The following is a 12,406-nucleotide window of genomic DNA, read 5'->3' as shown; positions in this document are numbered from 1 at the left end:
AATGGGTCAAATGTCGCAATGTACGCGAGTACAAACAAACATTGTATAGGCTTTATGTTTGTTATAGCATTTACTGTATATTTACGTAATTAGGTATTTTGTAGTTACTTTATATCACTGTTTTTAGATTTGGAATTCAGTTTTGTTTTCAAATAAAGCATCATTTACTTGAGAGTCCAGTCTTGAAAGACGAAACGACACAAACCTTAAACTTCACACATTTGGTTTATTGGTTTTCCACCTTGAAAAGATAATAAATATTATTGTCAGATGCACATAAGCAGTGACAGTGAGTCTTTCAGCAGCAGCAGCAGCAGCAGCAGCATTATGTGCGTTCAGGTTTAGGCCACCCTGGGGACACGTTTGTCCTCTGCGGCTCTGAGAGGCAGGACATTCACACACTTAGCTTGTTTAAAGACATAAAAAGTGCATTCTGCATTCAAACATGTTCCCATATGTGATCTACAATACGTAATCTACGGTGTCAGGTACAGGAGCCTTCAGAGCCCCCTGCAGGTGAGGCAGAGAACTGCTGCACTTCTATTCTTCTTCCCTAAAAAGGGGTTTTCTACTTGAAATAATAATAAAAAAGATATACAGATGTTACACAGAGAGAGAGAGAGAAGTGCGTTAAAACCGATAAGTAGACACCGCTGTGGTCTATTTTTGGCACTGCTCTCAGTATAGCACCAAGACCTTCAGATGGCCTTCAGATGGCACAAGAGGAAGCAGATTATCCTTAAACACCAGCTTAATTTTCCTCCAGGAATAATATAAATCATCAGTCTTGTATCAGATCACCCCCCCCCGAAATGTGTCCTTATAGTTGGTGTGGTATGATACAGGGCAAAGGCACCTAAACTGTTCCTCACATATGGAGCCAGATTATTCATCTCAGAAAAAGGGGGAAGCACCCATATAATTATGTGCAGGAGGCTGTATAATCCAAGCTGTTAACAATGATGTGATTGTCATTCTCAGATTTGTATTAAACAGCAACCGAGATTGCTCTTGTGTTTTGTTCGGCGAAATGAAACAAAGCCGGAATCCTTTCATTAAAAACGAGAGCTTGTAGAAAAGCAGGTGGCAGTGGGAGAGTTATGTTAAAAACCGCGGGGGGTTTGCACTCAACACATTAAAATCTGCTGGTACGCTCAAAGTCAAAATAAATAATCCGCACTCGCGCTTTCCGTCCCGTCGCAAAAAGACGAGGATCGGATTCGAGTTCGGGGCGTCGTATATAAAACCTGTCACACGAATCGATGTGTAAAAAACAGTTAAGAAAAAGAAGCCGCGGCCTCGTCCTCGGTGTCGCTCCATCTCTTCCAGGTGGAGTCGTGTGCTTTGGCCGGGAGACAAAACAAACTGCCACAGGCGCTGGTGCTCTTCCATCATCCATTCCACACCCCAAGTCCAGACAAAGCATTTTTTTTTTTTTTAACGCCGTGTGCGTTTAACAGAAGACATAAAACAAAAGGGTCAAAATATCAGGGAAGAGTGAATGAAATGGGGGTCAAAGGTCAGTGCTTCTATGACTGGGGCAGGTGCTGTCTGATAATCTCTCTGGACTGATGCGGGATCCTGTCGGGGAAACACACCGAAAACTCCACGATGAGGTCGCCGCGCTGCAACGGGTTCTTGGGGAACGGCAGACCCTCGCCGCGGATCCGCTTCATCGTGCCCGGCTTGATGATGTCGTGGCAGGGAAGGGAGATGACGCGGTTGTCCAGTGTGGGAATGCTAACGGAGCAGCCACACAACGCCTACAGAGGAAGAGGAGAAGGAGAGGGTTAAAATCTTTAGTGGGGATGACATTCCAAAGCCATGAATCTCCCAATGACTTCATGTTTCCATTTACTAAAAACTTTATTTTCTCTCGCCTCAGTGCGTCACCCGTGTGTTATGTTTTCTGTGTGTGCTCGTCGTGCCTGTGAGGTGACGACCAGATTAAAGAGGAGAGAGGGAAACTAGGCCATCCTGAAAGATAGTTCTTTTTTTTTAAAAGACTACATATCTGCATTTGGGAAAGGAAACAAAAGGAAAACATGACTGGGCAGTGGAGAGGTTTTCTTTGTCTGTCCGTCTGTGTGTGTGTGTGTGTGTGTGTGTGTGTGTGTGTGTGTGTGTGTTTGTGTGTGTGTGTTGGAGTGGGCTAAGCACAGAAATTGCACACAGGACTAATTTTAGCCGCCGTCTCATAGCTGGGCCCTAATGAAGTGAGGCAGGAATCGGCTGACGTCGTAAATAGTTGGAGGGGTTTGTCGGATGGACTGGCAGCAGAAACAGTGAGAACACCCCCCCCCCCCACACACACACACACACACACACTCACACACAAAAATCTTAGCCCTAAACTTAACCACTTCCTTAGAAATGAGGTTCTGCCTCATTAGGACCAGATCTTGGTCTACATGAGGACTAGTGATGCCAGAAAAGTTCCTAAAGAGGTGACAAATACAAGCACACACACATTTGTGAGGGCACTTCATAGAAATAACGTAATCCTTAGTACCTAACCCCTAACATCACAACTAAGAGCCTAACCCTAACCCTTAAACAGGCCTTAACCCTGAAAAAAGACCTTTAAAGGGGCGACAGAATGTGAGGACCAGTCAAAAATTGTCCTCACGCTCCCAAAATGTCCTCACTTCCTATGGCATAAAGGTTTCCCGGTCCTCACAAAAATACCCACACACACACACACACAAACACACACAGACACACACACCTCCTTAACACAGCAGCTGATAAGTGCAGTCAGAGCAGTGAGTGTTTGGTTATCACGATTTCACAGAGGTTCACTCAGTGAGCCACAGATTTGCACTGAGCAGAAAACAACTATATATAGTATACATATATACTATATATATATATATATATATATATATGTACACCAACTGTATATAAAGCCATAACTCTGTGAATGAACAGCGACGAATAACAAACATTTCCCATATAAAGGGAAGCCTGAAGACGTCACTGTACACTCTTAGAAATAAAAGTGCTAAGTAGAACCACATAAGGTTCTTCGGCTTGTCCTCATAGGAGAACCCTTTTTGGCTCCAGGTAGAACCTTTTAATAAAGGTTCCACCTGAAACCCTTTTGGAGGGTTCCACCAAGAACCCTTTAAAAAACCCTTTATTCAAGAAATGGGTTTTAAAGGGTTCTCTGGATCAAAATGGTTCTTAATAGAACCATTAGTGTTACCAAGAACCCTTGAAAAACCCATTTGTTTTTCAGAAGAAAATGGTTCCAGGTAGAACCTCAGCCCTTGTAGAAGGACCCTTTTGGAACCCTTATTTCTAAGAGTGTACGTCACCTCTATCCTCTGGCTGTTACTCTGGATTAAAAGGTCAGAAATTACTCCAAAATTAATTTTAAAAAATGTTCTAAAACACACTGTGATACGATGGAATGAGGAGAAACCACACCAAAGAATCACTAAGAGAAACCTTTCATATATATGGGTTATCTATTGGTATCTATATCAAATGTAATGATAGGTAACTGTGATGGTGTATTCTTTCTTAAAATCTGGGATTAGAGATAAAGATACAGTGTCAGATTAATCATTATGTGGGTATTCTCTACTGTGTTTGGTTTGGACACCCCTCTGTCCTGACATCATGGACAATTCCTGACAACTCATGCACTTCCTTTAAGAACTGGTAGTTTTTGTTGTTGTATAATAATCTCCAGCGTGTGGACACAAAGACACTTAATCTTCCCCAGCGTCCCTGCTCATGTGGACAGTTGACGTCGAGCAGCTGCTTCAGAGTTTTCCAGCCCTGACATCATCGTCCCTACGTTACAGAGTGACTGTGACACAGACTGTCGTGGCTCCTCTTCTTCTTCTTCTTAGGAAGAATTCCATTCATTAACAAAAACAACTTTACAGACAAGAGACCGGGTTGCCATGACGCTACACTACACTACACTACACACACATACACACACAGTGCCAGCTGATCTGTATACCCACTGATTACATAAGCCTCAGCTCAGACACACACAGACAGACAGATTTTTGAAAGAGGACGTTTGTAAACCACTCACTCTCCTGCACTAAAGTCCATGCATGAAGAAAACCAGCGTTTTTAGGTGATTTTCTGGAGCTGCTGGTCACACCGGCAGTGCTGAATCTAAACTGACCACAGGTGTGAACGTGGGAGTGAATGGTTGTTTGTCAGGGTGTGAAAACACCTTCCACTCCAGCTTCCCCGCGACCCTCATGTGGAGGAGAAAGCGGTAAATGAAGAGAAGCGAAGCAAAGCAATAGATGCACAATGAATGAGGCTGAGCTGCCATCTCAAATATGGCTGCAAAATATTGATCAGCGTTTACCAAACCTAGTAATGATGATGTTCTCGAATGTCTTGATCTGTCTGCAAAACAAAAACGGTTAAGTTTTAAGGATTTCTTTATTCTATGGAGCAAAGAAACCAGGAAAAATCAGAAAGCTTGTGTTCATTATTGGAGAAAAAACACTTAATATGTTTTGCAGACTGCAAATCATGTTTTGGCATGTGGCGCCACCTACCGGCGTCTACCAATCATTGCAGTCAGTGGAGTCTCAGCTGCCGAGCAACCACGGGTTGCCAGTTACGTCAGAAAACGAAACCTAAAAGACCTCTGTATTTTGAATTTGAATGTAGTAACGGTTTTTGACCACATTCTTACATATGGCACCTTTAAAGATATAGATATATAGAAACATTGGATAACGCTAATATTAGAGTTTTACGTGACTGACCCCACACTGCATATTATTTTTAAACCCATGTGAAGCAGCCTTGGTTTCAATTGGTTATTTATTATGATATTTATTTACATTCATTCTTAGTAACCGTGGAGTTGTTTATGGTTCTAACTACGTCTAATTATGGCACGGTGAACAGTGATACTGTTGTGTTTATACTGTGTTTGTATAGTTACACTTGTGCACTTTTGTACTTTGTATAAATAAAGAAAAGACTTGATGTAACACCGCGTGCATGCAAGCGACAGTATTTGATAGAATTGACGGAATCTTAACACGTTAGCTGCTAATAATGCGCATATTAATCGTGGTGCACACAGTATAGCCGTGGTGTTCAAAAGGCTGTCCACAGGCTTTTAGAGCCTAACAGCTACAGTTAGCACCTATGTGTGTTTGGATATGGACTTTTTTTCTTTCTCCGTGGAGGTGAGAGCAGCTGTGACAGGAGCTGGAAATACACTCACTATCACACCAGGACCCTGCAGAGGCATCGTTAAAGCCACAGTATAGATTCAGGTACCGTATATGTTGCTTTCTGGGGAACTGAAAAAAAAAAATCTATGTGTCAAAGTCACACTGAGCTTGTTATCTGAGCCTGAAAGTCCCTGCACGAGTGGAAAGTCGCCTCGAGCAGCGTTTCCCAAGAGTTTGCAGAGTGGTCAGTGGTGCTAAGCGAAGAAGGCCCTCGGCCAGAGAACACTACAGGTAACAACAACAACATCTACATCGCATTGCCACATATATACGTCTGAGTTATTTCTGCTGCATGAGATCATCATCATCATCATCATCATCCCGTTTCACTGGGTTATGTCATCTTCTGGTGCACTGCATACAACTCGCCGTGCACTAAAAATGTGGCAGGTTGTGCCGTGTGCAGCCTGTAGCTGGTGCTGTGCTTCACTGCAGCATTCAGCATCTTCAGGGAGGAGGAGGAGGAAGAGGAGGAGGAGAAGCAGAGCAGAGCGGTGGAATCTGAGCTCTTATTTGCTTTGGATACTGAATCATCTGACCCACTTCCCCTAATATTCCCTGGATACCCGCCCCCCCCCCTCTCCTCCATCCCTGTCTTTGGCTGCATCCGTCGCTTATCTGGCTGCTGAGTCTCAGGGAGTTCTGCAGAGCAATAGTGCGGTGAATTTACATGATCAGGTTCACCAAGAATGAGGGGAAACCTTATTTAAAGGCTCCTCCACATACAGTCCTGCATCTTTGCAGTAATTCCAGGACCTCGTGATTCAAAGCAGTCATTTATATTGAGGCATATTAATAAAAATGTGAGCAATTCTCACGATAATATTGTGAGTCACAGTCATTTAGGTCAGGACAGTCATGACAGGGCACTTTCATACTGTCCCATGTCGAAATATGACTCATCAGGAAGTAGCAACCGGTCGTGACATCATCATATGAATGTGATGCAAAAACTATTTTTGAAGCCTCGAGGTTTGGGGAAATGGACGTTCATGGAAGGTGTCACCTGCAACCAGGCTCCTATTGGACGAAACCAGGTGTCCATCACACTGACGTCCACTCATATGTACCTTATATATTCATATTCAAATGGGAACATAATTTACAAAATGTATGTGCTATTTAAGATCTGAAACTGCCAAGTAAGATCATTAACTCCCATTAACTCACTACCTCTTGGTTGGAAGCCCACATCCTTAGGCACATCCTCCCATATATGGTCTACACAGACTTTAAAATGCTCTAAAAAACACCATTATAGGTCAATAGGTCGAGCAAAGTCACCTACAGCCTTTTCACAGGAGGCAGATTTACTCCCAATAAGATCATTGGCTCTCTCATCATCCTCCTCTTCCTCACATATACTATACAAACAGCTATAGTGACTCCAAGTACCATTGGAGGACGCTCATGTAGCACTGGTGGTACACGGTAACACTGTTTGAGAACCATGAAACTAGACAAACCGACATATTTGTGTTATGTCCATGCACTCGCTTCCCCAGTACGTGCTTCATTCACATGGAAACTGTTCAGCATTGCCTTGAGTTGCATAAAAACCACTCTCCAAACGTCTCCAGCTCTTCGAGAACACCTGCCATTAAGTCAACCGTGTGAGGAGCAGCAGAGCAGAGTAAAGTGGCAGCGCTATTAGCGGCATTAAGGTTTTTGTGTGTAATTCGCAAGAGCTGCTCTGGAACCCGTTGCCCTCGCGAAAGCGGCTAATTAAAATGTCCTGCCAGTCACAGTAATAGCAGCCTGGATTGTCACCACCATCACAGCGCAATCCATCTTTGACCAAGTGTGTTTGCAAATTTGTTAGAGGATGCGAGTGTGTGTGTGTGTTATTAATGCATATGTATTAATACAGCAGTGCAGAACAACCGAGGACGCTGGCTCAGAGGCGGGTCACACGAGGACACCACATTCTCGCTGCTTCTGTCACACCGCAGTGACAGAGACGCTCGCCGAGCTAACCCTCCGGCCAACACACATGCACACACTATTCAATATGTTTGATATGGAAGAAAAAAAACCCCAGCCGAGTGACCAGAGTGATATCAAGAGGAGCGGCAGAGTTTAGATACTGAGAACCACTGTGCGCTATGGTTTCTTACTGTTCTTGGAAATCTGCAGTTAAATTTTTGTCTTCCACGATGGTCACCGTGTCAGATTTATCAATCACAGTGGCACAAATTCTCGCCGTTACACTACAAGTATGACTCCGACCAATCATCGTTTACGACACTGTGCAGGTCATAGGGGAAACGGGGGAAGGGAGTTGTTAATCATGGCGACTGAAGCATTGTGGGCGATGCTCACGGACTTTGTCGTAGAGGTTCTTCAGTGTCACGTCTCTTTGGGGTGTTGTGGAACGTTCTTGACGCTGAAACTCTGTTCATTATCGGGTCTGACACTGGAAATGTGCCCAAAATCGCATCCCGGCTCTCTGTATATTACTTATTGGATGACGTCTATTGGAGGATGTCTGTCAGAATAAATCCGTGTTCACAGATGCACAGAAACCAAAATAATGAAGTTCTGTGCTCAACAGATAACCAACGAATGTCAGCCCCTAGAGTCTGAACTGAAATTTTAACTGTGCTGCCCCAGTTTCTTGGAATATATTACGAAAATTAACTTAAATTCTCACTTTGGGGGGAATTAATTCTTAAATCAATTATGGATGATACGTTAATGTTCTCATTTTACTGCATATTGGGTTTCATTTGTTTTTAGGTAGCTGTCTTTGTTTGTATCATGATTTTTATCCATAAAGCCATAAAGTAGTTTCAATGCAAATGAGACTTTAGCTGATTAAATAAAAGATATTACATTTCTGCCTCTGATTCAAGCCTCAGCAACGTCATCTACTCGTGTACATGCAGAAGAACAAGGAGAGAGAGGACTGAAGATAGATACAGGAGGAGAGAAGAGAGGTGAAAATGGGCACACGCACCTCTTTTAGACTGATCTTGCAGCTATAAATGATATTGGAACCGTCTCTCCTGAAGTGAGTGTGACCTCTGTCTTTCAGAACAAAGGCTATGTCAGCAGGAATGTTCTCAGGTGTCTCGTCCCCCTCCTTCGGGAAGGTGATCTTGGTCCCCTCCTTCCAGCCCTTCTTGATGATGATATTAAGGATCTTGTCCTCTGTCCTCATGCTGCGCCCGTCCGGGTTCAGCCTGCGGCGGGTGATCTTCATGCGCTTGGTGCAGCCATGGAAGATCTCTTCCAGCGAGACCTTCAGCTCGTGGACCACCGGAGGGTCTTGGTGCTTCCGGCCGTTAGACAGAGACTCGGACGGCATCCCCCGTCTTCTGTGGCTCTTCTCCCCGGGGAAGCCGTTTTTCATCCCCCCCGGGAAGCCAAACTGTCTTCCGAAATGAGTGAAGGGGTCGTCGTCGTCCATGTCCATGTCCTGCTCCGCGTCGTTGCTGTGGTCGTTGTGGAAGGAGAAGCCGTTGGTGCGACCGTGGTTGCGGTTGGACCCAAAGAACATGTCGAAGGGGTTGGAGCCGCCAAAGAAGGAGGCGAAGGTGGCGTGCGGGTCGCCGTGGAAGGTGTAGTGGTGCGTTGTGTTGCCGGGAACACCTGAAGAAGCGCTGCCTCCTGTCTTCAAACCTGAGGGGGAAACGAGACAGAGGAGTGTCAGTACTCAGATGCAAACTATAGAAACTGTAGAACATTTTAAATATCTCGATGCAGCCTTGGATTGACAAAAAAAACACCTTAAGTGCATCCTTAAGAAATGCTCTCTGCACCTACATCTTCTGACAAATCTCAGGGGGCCTTGGTGTTTGAAAACACATCTTAGAACTGGTGTACAACACTCTAAATTGATGTCAACAGCGACCTGAATAATTGGTAACTCCCCAAAAGCTTTGCCTCAACTCTACAGAAAGAATGGGGGTCTGTATCACGTAAAGTGAGTGGTTATTAGACACCACATTTCGATGACTAAGGAGTTAATCTCATCGGAATTAGAGACCCAGATATAACAGTGCTGATGATGTCCCAAGTTGTGCAGGACGTTGCGACCAAAGATGGAGATCATTCCTCACAGGAGAAGAAAACGAATGGTTCTTAAAGTGTGTGTGAGTGTGTGTAGTTTTTAGCGGCTGACGAGTGAATGAAGATTAAATATGACGACAATGGAAAGTTGTCGCAAGACTGCAAGAAGACGATTGAGTCATTTAAAACTAAAGCATTTCAACTTGATGTCTAATGTTTTTTTTCCTCATTATTACTCCTCCACTCTGAAATCAGACGCCGAGTGTCATCACGAGGTCTTTCCATAACAACTTAATCCATCATAACAAGGCTTCACCGACTGAGGCCACGCGGTGATTCCACACAGATACAGACAGTACAAACAGACGAGGATCGTCCCCTCACCTTCCTCTCCCAGCTGATCGTAGACGACCCTCTTCTTGGGGTCGCTGAGGACCTCGTAGGCTTCCGCGATCTCCTTGAACTTCTCCTCGGCGTTGGCGTCCTTGTTCTTGTCGGGGTGGAAGCGCAGCGCCATGCGGCGGTAGGCCTTCTTGATCTCGTCCTCGTTGGAGCCCTTGGGGATGCCCAGGGTCTTGTAGTAGTCCTTCCCCATGACTGCACACACACACACACACACACAGGCACACTCCCGATCACCTCCGGCTGTGGTCAGTCACTGGTGAGATAGAGGACTTACAGTTAGGGCCTTTATAATTACTTTTGCCGCTCAAAGCCAGAGACTAAATATATGTCCTGGCAAAAGTGCAGAGTGCACTCAAGTGCTCTCCTTCGGCGCGTCACTGTGAAGTCTGCTTAGCGGTGGTTGGAAATGGGAACACAGAGTTCTGGTTTTACCAACTGTTGCTATGGGGACGTGGTTGCTGTGCTGATGTAGCACCAGACAGAGTGCAGAGGAATTCCCTTTCTCTACTCCATCAGAGGGCACCCCACTGTTCGCTCAGGTAGGCAGAGAACTCACCAGGTCCTGCATTTGTGAGGCTGCACGGTAAATCGCAAATTGCATTATCCAAATTGAAAGACACTCGCTGTGTTTACACGGACACAAGTTGTTCTCCCTCCCTAGGGGTCGCCACGGTGGATGATCCACATATTTGATTTGGCAGAGCGCCAGATGCCCTTCCTGACACAACCATCCCATTTATCCGGGCTTGGTACCCGCACTAGGATGGATGTGGCTCCCCCTGTGGTTAAGGATAGTGTACATGGACAAAAGTAATCAGTAATATGCAGATCGTCATTCGGATCGGTGACCATAAACAGTCCGATCATGACTTCCTGGTTTGGTGCTATTGTGCGTTTGATCCACGTCAAAGTGAAGCTTCTTCTGCTTCTACTTTCGGAGTATTAGACAACACTGTGTCAAATATTAAAATAATCCATTCCCAATTCTTTTTCGGAATGAAGAAATATTGCACGTGTAAACAGCTACTGACATTATTTGATTAGGGTAAAATTTGAAGCAGAAAAATTTGACTGGCCCCAAAATCGTGGTCTTCAGATGAGAATAAATGTTTTCCGTTTGTTAACGGATTGCAAAAACATTGTTGGTTTTTTTTAATGCCTGAAAAGGACGTCTCTGATCTGCAATAACTGTATACATAATTTCAAATATACATCTTTATTATTGTACATGTTCCAATTGTAGAATCCATCCGTTCGCCTTTGGGCCGCTGTACAAACATGTTAGCACAAGATGGCGGCCTCCGTAAAGCAAAGCCCCTTACCTAACTGATTTATTCTAAGGCTATGAAAACCACATTATTTATATTTTAAAGCAGGAATAAATACACTTAGTATAAACACACTTATTGGTATTATATTAAATGTATGCAAATAAACCCACTTAGGTGTTACACAGTGGACCTTTAAAAGGTTTTGTTTTGTCCATAAAACAACAATATATGCAATTTATATGTGTACATTTTTTTTATTCCATAGAAATTCAACTGATTCTATTTATTAATAAGTAATAAATTGATCTCTGCAGTCCTATCAGTGAACACATTAGCTGTTATTTAACGCTATGTGTCATTTACACCGGGTTTTTACCGGGTAATAAAGCTGAAGTATTCCCAGAATTGGACTGGTCCATTCAAAGAAAATGAAACATTAGTGACAGAAAAACAGGCTGAAAACATGAATGTGACGCCAGATAAAGAAGGCGGGAGTGAGGAGAACACAAGCTAGATGTTGACCTACCACAAAAATCAGCGGCGAAAAGGGAGAGAATTCTACATCGACATGGTCCGGTTCGTCTCGGTCGTTCCCCCCGCTGAACAGACTGCTGCTGCCGCCGCCGCTGCTCACAGTCTCCGGCGCCGCCGGCTTCATTTATACACCGACGTCATGACGTCACGACGCAGCGGCGAGGATCAAAGCAAATCAAAGCGAAGCGAAATAAGACGGTGAGGTGAGTCTGACACACACGACACGGACACTCGAAAACACGCGTTTATTGTAATATATATACTGTATATATACTGTATATGTATACTGACACGGTGACGGTTCACGGGGGATATAACGGTGTTATTTTAGAGGGGGAAAAAAACCGTGTAAGTAACCGTGTGTTCCTGTTTACGACTGTCGTAAAACACCGAGGAGTCAAAATCACTCGCTTCTTTACAACCTGGTGATGATGGAGGATGAATTCTTATCTCTATCTTGAGCAGCTTTACATTTAAACGCGCATTTCTGTTTAAATTGTGATATTTTGTTTCTTACCGAGTTTTTATGTTCGGTCCCGTCGGTGTCTCCAAATCCACGGAACCCAGTCGGTCTGAGGTGAGGACACGAACCACGAACCCAGTCTGAGGACACGAACCTGGTTTGAGGACAAAAACACTGTTTCCACGAGTGTTTACATGTTTATTTATTCAATTTAAATTCAGTTTTAAGGGCTTTATTTTTGGCATAAAATGTAAACATTTAACTACATTGTCAAAGCAAGTGTCAAAATAAAACCAAATCTCTCTTTTCTCTTTTTAGAGAAGTGTCTTCCTCCCTTTCTCTATCTCTCTCTATCAGGGCCGGCCCAAGCCTTCATGGGGCCCTAAGCAAAAGTTGGATTTTGGGGCCCATTATTAAAGCTAAAAGAAAAAAAATTGCAAGGTGCAAAAGTGCAACGTTTAGAGCTACAAAAAAACTATAATAAA

General features: G+C 44.0%; 1 protein-coding gene across 2 annotated transcripts; it reads right to left on the bottom strand.

The window, feature by feature from the left end:
- Positions 1-236: 236 nt before the first annotated feature.
- Positions 237-11,539, bottom strand: dnajb5 (DnaJ heat shock protein family (Hsp40) member B5). 2 transcript variants are annotated; one of them, XM_083905301.1, is made up of 4 exons: positions 11,451-11,539; positions 9,633-9,906; positions 8,194-8,858; positions 237-1,763 (listed from the first exon to the last, which is right to left on the bottom strand). In XM_083905301.1, exons 2-4 carry the CDS (start codon positions 9,841-9,843, stop codon positions 1,530-1,532), a joined length of 1,110 nt encoding a protein of 369 aa, XP_083761427.1. In that variant the 5' UTR covers positions 9,844-9,906; positions 11,451-11,539; the 3' UTR covers positions 237-1,529. The 2 variants fall into 2 exon arrangements, with proteins under 2 accessions (XP_083761427.1, XP_083761428.1); XM_083905302.1 differs by lacking the exon at positions 11,451-11,539 and having other exon boundaries at positions 9,633-10,177.
- Positions 11,540-12,406: the final 867 nt, after the last annotated feature.

The sequence above is a fragment of the Microchirus variegatus genome, assembly GCF_963457635.1.
Source record: "Microchirus variegatus genome assembly, chromosome: 18".
Lineage (NCBI taxonomy): Eukaryota > Metazoa > Chordata > Actinopteri > Pleuronectiformes > Soleidae > Microchirus > Microchirus variegatus.
This window is presented reverse-complemented; position numbering and strand designations above follow the sequence as displayed.

Excerpts from the sequence above, each read along its gene's own strand:
- dnajb5 (XM_083905301.1), bottom strand. The coding sequence starts at position 9,843 with ATGGGGAAGGACTACTACAAGACCCTGGGCATCCCCAAGGGCTCCAAC. Across the intron at positions 8,859-9,632 it reads CGATCAGCTGGGAGAGGAAG|GTTTGAAGACAGGAGGCAGC; the intron begins GTGAGGGGACGA and ends TTTCCCCCTCAG. Across the intron at positions 1,764-8,193 it reads GCAAGATCAGTCTAAAAGAG|GCGTTGTGTGGCTGCTCCGT; the intron begins GTGCGTGTGCCC and ends CTTCCTCTGTAG.